Source organism: Apteryx rowi, unplaced genomic scaffold, assembly GCF_003343035.1.
Source record: "Apteryx rowi isolate R43461 unplaced genomic scaffold, aptRow1 scaffold_15, whole genome shotgun sequence".
NCBI classification, from domain to species: Eukaryota; Metazoa; Chordata; class Aves; order Apterygiformes; family Apterygidae; genus Apteryx; species Apteryx rowi.
The window spans coordinates 1,177,724-1,186,261 of record NW_020447752.1 but is presented as its reverse complement, the minus strand read 5'-3'; the positions used below and the strand labels follow the sequence as shown (position 1 = coordinate 1,186,261).

The 8,538-nt window shown below is 49.6% G+C and overlaps 1 protein-coding gene across 1 annotated transcript; it reads right to left on the bottom strand.

Moving 5' to 3' along the window:
* Positions 1 to 1,592: 1,592 nt before the first annotated feature.
* Positions 1,593 to 8,093, bottom strand: OGFOD2 (2-oxoglutarate and iron dependent oxygenase domain containing 2). Its single transcript, XM_026058847.1, is given in 8 exon segments — positions 1,593 to 2,274; positions 2,277 to 2,292; positions 3,132 to 3,389; positions 3,897 to 4,021; positions 5,127 to 5,226; positions 6,207 to 6,317; positions 7,691 to 7,747; positions 7,921 to 8,093. Coding segments are annotated over 8 exon segments (1,047 nt in total). The 5' UTR covers positions 8,044 to 8,093; the 3' UTR covers positions 1,593 to 2,017.
* Between the last annotated feature and the right edge of the window lie 445 nt (positions 8,094 to 8,538).

Here is an 8,538-nt window from a genome sequence, read left to right as displayed (position 1 = left end):
GGGCTTCGCTCGGCGGCCTGGTGTCCGTGGCCCGCGGTGGGACGGGGGCACCTGACTCCCGGGAAGGGCCTCAGTGGGAAGGCGGCTCCCCCGCTCTGAAAGGCGGGTCCTGCTCAGGCGGGTCCTTGCCGCSGTTGCAGGCAGGAGGCGTCAGTGTCCGGATGAACCTGCCCGGCCTCTGTCTCTCGCTTCCCCGTGCAAGCGCGAGTGGCTTCTCCAGAGCGGCGGGGAAGCTCGGCTGGGCCCGCGTCTCGGTCGCCATCCCTCGCTGATGGGTTTAGCCTGAGACCGACTCTGGCTAAGGGTGTGTTGAGTGTTATCCCAGTTTTACAAAGAGGGAAACTGAAGCGTGAGTTATGAAGTGATGTAGTAAGTGAGCAAGGGACGGGAACACGAGCCAGTGCCATGACCTCCTGGCTCCGCTTTTAAATGAGAAGAYGGAGATACTGGTCCATCCCAGGGCTTGGCCTGCGGAGCCATTTGTAGCTGGCCTTTGCTGCAYCCAGGTGCTAGACAAAAGAAGGCTTGGGATGGTATTTCTCTTTCACTAACTTAATTTTCTTGACCTCATTCAGATGCAAATAGGAAATGTTAACATTTCCTGCTGGAAGAAATTAAGACTTCATGATTGGTTTTCCTGATAGAGAAAGCAGAAAGGAAAAAAAAAAAAAAAAAAGCCCTTTGGTGCTGACTGTGGGGTTCAGTGCACAAATATAATGGACACTTCCCTTCCAATTTTAATGAGTTTTGCAAGTGAAAAGCTAATCAGCACTGTATGCTAACAGCATCTCCAGCCAAAATTACAGCAGATCTGCTGGGAAGGCTTAAGATCAGCACTCTTTGTGGTAATTATACTGGCACTGCTCACATAGCCTTTCAAAATCATTGATTATGCTAAGTCCATACACTGTAATTATTGGAGTTGAATAAACGAATGAAAAGAGCCTCCTAGAAATGTAGTGGTGTACGTGTATATCAAATCTATGCGATTAATTTTCTACAGAGCCAAATGCAGAAGCCAAATCAAAAGATATCTGGCATCTTTAATTTGTTTTGTAGATGAGTCTTCTCTCTGAAGCTCTGATTTCATGCCCTCAACTAGCTAGCAGTGGGACGGAGAGAACACACGATCCTCCTAATGCATTAGTCACCAAGGGATCTCAGTGCCAAATTAAGGAGTCACAGGCCTGCCTGCCTGCTGTGCCCAGGCTGAGATGGTTAATTTATATTGCCACCTGTTCATGTACCTAAAGGAAGGGAATTAACCATTTAGGCTAAGACTGCATGCTCTTTTCCTCTGGAAAGTTTTGCTATGTTACATAGACAAAGCTCTGGGAGCTGCCTCTTCTAAAGCTGATTTCTGCTTGTTCAGTTGAGGTTCACAGTATCTTTGGAAGTGAAATGTCTGCTCAAAAAGAGCTGGTAGAGTCCCCGAGAGATGCTCTCCACCACCCTATGGGATCAGCTCTCCCTACATTACTCTTGACAAATGTTTCTGAGCCTGGACTAGGTAAAGCTCCAGCAACCTCATTGCTGTCTAGCAACAAAAGGCTCTTCCCTTTCATCTGGAAGAGGACACGAGTCCCTGCAAATAGGAGAGGAGCAGTAATTGTAGGACTTTATTGTATGATTCTTTTCCATTTACAGAGGGACCCACAATGCTGCTGTTGGCACAGAGGTCTTCACAAAGGCCAAGCAGCTTTGGTCTCTCTTGTGTACCTGAAAATACTTACACAACCTCTGCAGTGAATCGAAGTGTTAAGGCCTTTTACATCTTCCAGACATTCTCCAGTGCCCAAGGCCGAGCGCAAGCCCAGGCTAGCTCAAGTACCAGCTCTTCAGCTGCCAAGCAGCTGGCTTCCCTAACCCCAGCAGGACTGGTTTTGTGTTGTTTCCCCAGGTGACAGCTACTTGTTACATGACTGATGCATCCATCAAAGAGTCCATTCACATGGTCTGGGAGGTCAGAAAGCAACTTTAGCCAGCTCAGCCTGAAGAAACCATACTGTGCCATCTGCTACCACAAAGAACAGAGATTCACAGTCTCAGGCATATCATCTTCAAGGGTCTCTGTGAACCCATCTCCAAACCCCTCTGCTTCCACCAGGTCGGGTTTCTTGTTGCACATGGGGCAAAGCTGGTTGCGGATGGCAGATGATCTCATCCAAATAATGAGGTTCCAGCGTTCCCCGGAGGCAATGGGAAGTGCCCCATGGATGTGCYCTCCTCGGTGTAACAGCCCTTGGGTTCCCACGTGTTCGATCTCTATGTACTTGGCACAGGGGTGGGATCCTGGAACAAAGGGAGGCAGATACCGCGTTACACCAGAAGGTCATTGGCAGGACAATGCTCAAGCAGTTGCAGCTTTCACTTGCCACCTTCTCACCCACAGCACTCAGCAAATGAAATGGAGAAGACTTGCTGCAGCTCTGAAATGCAGTCACTCTGCGGTGACTTGGCAGCAGTTCAGTACAACTGTTTGCAAGTAAGACATAGCCAGTACTGGATCCAGAGGGAATTTAAACACAGAGTTTCAGTCAAAAAAGCTGGTTTATTGGTGTATCAGTGTTATTACCCCTCCCTTGCCAGGATTCCCCTGGTAATAGGGGCCATAGATCTAAATGCCTTCCGTTTCTCTCTCCGCACCTTCCTGCTCATTATTTTAGCTGTGGAAAGATGGGTTGGTTTCTTTCACTCCAGTTTCTGCTGTGATAGTGGTCTATATCATCTCTTTGAATTGGCTGCAATTAGCTTAACTATTGAGAACTTTTTCTGTAGCAGAAAAAGCTCATGTATAATCTCTGCATTTAAAAAAGGAGGGGAGAGGGCAGAGTGGTTCTGACTGTCAGAAGTGAATAATATTTTTGTTGTTTGTTTTAGATTAGCCAGAAGTTGACTAACTTTTCTTACTGGCAACTCCCTATTCATTCTATCTATAGGCTTCTCTAGACGGAAATCTAAACTACAGTTGAAGAATTAGAACAATTAGAATTTTTTTTCTAAGAGTTCTAATTAATAACGCTCCTTTTAACACAGCTACTCGCAGCTTCCTGAAACACAGTTACAGGTTTGAAATTGGGGAGGGTGGCAGGGAATAGGATCAGGGTGCAAATTAGGAAAATGCTCAGTACCTGGYGGAAATCCCCAAAGTACAAGTTGCCTTCTGTGAAGTCTTTTCCCAGYGAAACATTTAAGGTGACTTCTGCATTGTCATAGTGAGAGCTCAAATCCAGATCTTCATGCAGTGAGTACTTGACCACAAACGCTTTGTGGCTGTCCAGACAAGCACCCCCCAAGTCAGGATAAAGCAGTGCCGTTATGGGCTGCAGGTATTTTTCACGCAGCGGTGTGATGAAAGTTTCGTCCATCCCAAGCTCATTTAGCAAAACCTGTCCCAAAGAGAGAGGAGATGGGAACAGCTGACCAGCAACTAGGTCGCATCTGCTGCTTCACCAGAGCTGCTGCAGAGCTGTGTCTTATTCTCCAGCCCTGCTACTTGCTCAGATAAAAAACTGAAGAGCAAAGGCTCCAGCTACACACAAAGGAATGAGGGTAAAGGTGGAAAGTGATGGTGAACAGACAGTGAGTACAATCAAAAATTGAGTGTTCATTTAAAAATAGAGTCCTTGATTTTAAAAGGGTATTGCTTAAGTAAAAGGTGCTCTTTGCTCCAAGATGTCAGCTCCCATCCCCTTCCCCTGCTTTGTCCTGTCCTTTTGTCTCTGGACAAGGAATACACGTTCCCTCAGCCCTTTCACTTGGAAGGAAGCTATACTCAAAGTAGGCTGTACTCAGATTATGTACATTTTTGAGGGGAAAGGCATGTGAAGCAAGGAAGTAAACAGTCTGCTCATGAATGCTCCCCCTAAAGAAGAACAAGAGCCAGTGAGTCCTACCCCATAGTTATTCATTGTGTTGGGCCTGCCTTTAGGCATGTCTGAGTGCTCAAAGTTCTCCAGCTCATCGACAAAGGTTTGGCAGAACTCCTCTGTGAACACCGGGAGTCGATAGATCCTCTTATCTGCCAGGAGAAGGAAGATACCGCTCGGTGGGGAGAACAACAGGAAAAAAAGTACCTGGCTGTCACACTGTCTGTGTAGATGGTGTTGACATCAGAGAGAAAGCAGCACCCACACGCTTCACCTTGTGCTCAGGCTGCTCAAGGGGCTGGCACCATTCCTGGGACAGGTTCTGGGATGTATCTGTTGTCCATACCGGCCCTTTGCTTCCTGGCTTTCCCATTCAGTCAGAAGACCTGGCACTGATTTAAATGCCTGCTGTAGGTGCCAAGGAAATGCCTCAAGAAGGTCCACAAGCTCTGGAGGGAGGATACTGCATCAACAGTGCAAATACAGCCTCGTGGATGAATGGGAGTCAAGGTCATTTAGGGGATGGGGGGATTCACTTGCCTGGTGCCAACCTTCTGGGAGGGCCCCAAAGGTCTGTATGGGGGAGAGAGGGCTCAGTATTAAGGATATAGCTTAGATAAAGACCGCATGAGAAGGCTGTATGCCTGGGAACCATGCCTTGGACAAATAACCACCGGGAGCCCTGAAAATACACACTTGTCCCTGCCCACCCCCTTGTTGCCTTGAGAAAAGGGGGCAACTTTGCAGCAGCTTCCCCTCTACATTTTTATAGTGTTTCTTGTAGGGAAAGAGCTTCATGGATGCCACCAGGGAAACAGTAAACCGAGATCTCTTTTAAAAAGACTGAAATCTAGACTGAAAATACTCCAGCTCTGACTAACCAAAGGGAATTGTCTGAAACAGTAAAGCACTTGGGAAGGGGAAAACCAAGCCCCCAGGCTAATAAGGTTCCTTCAACAGGCTTCCTTGGGAGCTCATGGTACAACCAAAAAACCAGCCCTGCTGCAGGTAGATGTCTCTGGTGAGACATCAGCAGACTGGGGCTGGAAAACCAGAAAACAGGATCTCATCTAGAGTGTAGCTGCTGCACGCTACTGTCTCTCCAGAGACTCTCATCAGGCAGAAAATAACATCCTGCTTGTTTTGGTTGTGTATTGGAACTCAGATATTGAAGACAGGGCTTGAAAATAGCTGTCATCACTGAAGTTGCAGTGTCACACTGGGAGTTCATTGCTGCTGATGGGCTGTTTCCTTTACCTGAGAAGGACTCAGTGTACTGCAGGAGGCCATCGAGATGAGCATCTGGTGATGTGCAGTATCTCACGATTTCTAGAAACTCTGGGGCCAGGAATGAATCCTTGCGTCAAGAGGAGGATGATAAAAATACACAGAAAAACAATTAGCTCATGCAGGCTTTTACAGCCCAACAAGGAAACAGACTTTCAGACAGCCATGGGAAACTATGTAGAGTCCAGGGACCAAGGCTGATGGCCACACTTGGGTTATTTATACAACAGCAAATGCAGAATGTTACTTGTGGGTTTTTTGGTGGTTTAGGTAAGCTGCTGCTTGCTTACATTCATAGGTGTTTCTAAGTATAACTGGCCAGATTTATCCTTGGCACGATGGGAAAAAAGCCTGACTCGCATTATGGACACTTAGCAGGTAAGCGCAAAGTCATTCCTAACAGAGTTAGCATTTTGCCAAGGCCTAGGCACAACGGAGTGATCAGGCTCTGCTGTGAATGCTTCCCCACAAGACTGTGACAGACAACAGCAGAACTTGCTACTAGAGCATCACGGAGCAGGAAGTCTGTGAGAACTTGTCTGCATGCCACTGCTGATCTGTGGTAACTACCCGGCTGGGAAGTCTTTGGTCTTGCAGACATAATGAAATTCAAACCAGAGCAGCCCACAACAAAGAGGGCTAGCTTGCATTCATCTGGGGTGTGTACGGGCAAGCAGCCTGCTGCCGCCCCTCAGCTGATACCCAGGAACTTGTCTACATTAAGCCCCTAAATGCTGATTTCTGTTGGCTGTTCCTGAGACTCTGCTCACCCTGTTTGCTGTGGTGAGGCTTTAGGCCTAAATTACCAGTGCTATTCTGAGCCCAGTACCGGGTGCTGGGGCAGCTTTAATAAATAATTACTCTTATCTGGCTGTAAACCAGGCAGAATCTTGCCTGGAGAATATGCTAGGCTGTGACAGTCATTTTGCTTTTAAATCAGTCCAGCTCCAGAACTGTGAAGGATCCTGAGGAGAAGAGGGCTTCCTATTGCAAAAACAAACTTTCTAGCAATTCCTTGGGTGCAAAATAGATTCCATACATACTGTCTACCTGCAGAACGTACACTTCTGGGTGCTTTGGTTTGTAACACTGTGAAATGATAGCTCTTCGTTCCACTGACTGATGAATTAACTGTTTTCTTCTCTGCACTTCTGCCTCAACCTGGAATAAACAACAGGGCATCTTGTTAGACAAGCAAAGCCTGGCTGCATCTAACACAATTCCAGAAACTTGCTCAGTGATTTAAGCCAGCTATTTTTGTTCAGGGCACCTCCAGGAGACAGAGCTTGTGTGCCTTTGCTTTTCTGTAGTCAAGACAAGGATAATAAAGCTCTGAAAAGTCAAGTGCCTAAGAGGGATTTAAGACATGTTCCCACCAAGGATATCTTAAAAAAAAAAAGACTCTAAAGTCTTTCCATGAATGTGTCAAGCGGAGCTGTGAGGTTTTGACCCTTTCAAGTATTCTGACACCCCGTGAATTGCCAGCTTACGCTTTAAGAGTCTGACTTATGTTCTGGCAATATAATCATTGTCCAAAATGAAGACACTTACTAGAAGGGAGACAGAACTTGTCATGAAGGGATTACTACTAAGTGTTGTGGGGACAGGCCAATCTGTCATTTCAAAGGAAACAGCTGTAATAACAGCTGATTCATGCAGTTCTTCCTATTTAATAAACTCTTGTGAGATTAGTTTTAACATTCCCTAGCCAAAAAAAAAAAAAAAAAAAGTGAAATTGGAGCCAGTTCTGTGTCAGATCTCTGTCCCAGGCCTGCAAAGCCAGGCAGTTGAGTAGCCCCAGCCCCCTCCCTCCCCTCCTGTCCGAGTGCTCTGGGGAGAGTTCCTGCTGCATGCCTGAGGTGAGGCAGTGCTGCCTTCCTTGGCAGACCCTACCTGAACTCCACAGGATCCCTGGGTGAAAGCTGCCATCTCAAGGCACTCTTTAAAAGCAGCTCACAAAAGAGGGGATGGGAGAAGAACCAGAAAACAGCTGGGAGCCAAGTGACTAAAACTGATTAGGGAGTAGTGCAGGAGTCCATTATCATGATGTGCTGAATTATAGCGTTTACTTTCAGCATGTTGTCAGCAAATGGCTTCCTGACAACATCCAGCCCTGGATTTGGGCGCCAGCATGGAATTTTTGTCTGTGGTCTCTCTCCAACACAATTTGTGTGAGGAAGAAGCAGGGGGAGGCACTGGGAGACAAACCAGGGAAGCATGTGTCAGTTCTGCCTGGCCTAGTGCCTGCCTCTGGCTTCAGCGAGTCACCTTGGCTCTCTTCAGCAGTCAGTAAACTACCAGCCCCAAACACTGTTGAGTCCAGTCCACCAGTGACCTGTAAATGCTCCATATAAACTGAAGGATCTGCTCAGAAGGAAACCTGGATGAGCCGCTCACTTTTCCGCTCCCAGGGAGCCGGCAGATCCTCTCCCCCCCCTCAGAGCTGGTAAACTGCGATTCGCTGAGGTAAAACGCACATGAAAACCGAGGGCCCGGCCCGCTTTGCAGGGACCCACGGGCAAAACTGCTTTTACCTCTCTCAGCACTGCTCCGAAGTCCTCGTCGCTCCTGCAGCCGCGCTCCCGTAGCGCCTGTAACGAACACGCGCTGTCACAAACCGTTTCCCGCCTCACGAATGTGCCCGTATAAACTATAGGATTTAAGGAAGTTTCCAGTCTGGGTTCTGCGGCCCCGGCCCGGCTCTGAGGTACCGGGCGGCGGCCCGCGCGCCTCCCCCCGCCCCGCGCCGCCCCGCCGCCGTTACCCGCCCGTAGTCGCGGCGGAGCTGCCGCTCGTCCCGGTACCGGACGTGCAGCCCGTAGCGCCCCACGAACACGTTGTCCGAGAAGAAGCAGGCGCAGGCCAGGAACGGGCGGGCCGCGGACATGTTTCCCGCCGGACGCCAGCGGCCACGGGCGCGCGCGGCGCCGGTCCGGCCGCGAAACGGCTCCGCCGGGGAGCGCTGCGCGCCGCTTCCGGCCGTGCCGGCGCCAGCAAGGGGGCGTCGGCAAATTCCTAACTGGGTGAACAAACGAGGGGGCTTGAAACTTGTCCCTTTTCTCCCGTTTCTATGCATTTTTGGTGACTTCGAAGGCGTCGCCAAGCCAGAGTGTGCAGCGATCGCAGCCCGCTCTCTGCAGGGCAGGAGAAAAATCGCTGCCCCGCAGCGCCCACACGCCCCGATGCGCGGCGAGGCAAAGGAAGCCCGGGCCTCTCCGGTCGCTGCCGGCCCCGCGGCGCTGACTCGGCACCGAAGAGGACGGGGAGCGGCCGGGGCTTGGGCTTACCACAGGGCGAGCACGGCGGCGCCGCGGGAGAGCCGCGCGGGGATATTCGCAGACGATCCCTGAGCGCCTCGGCCCCGCCCCCCTGCCGCGCGTCA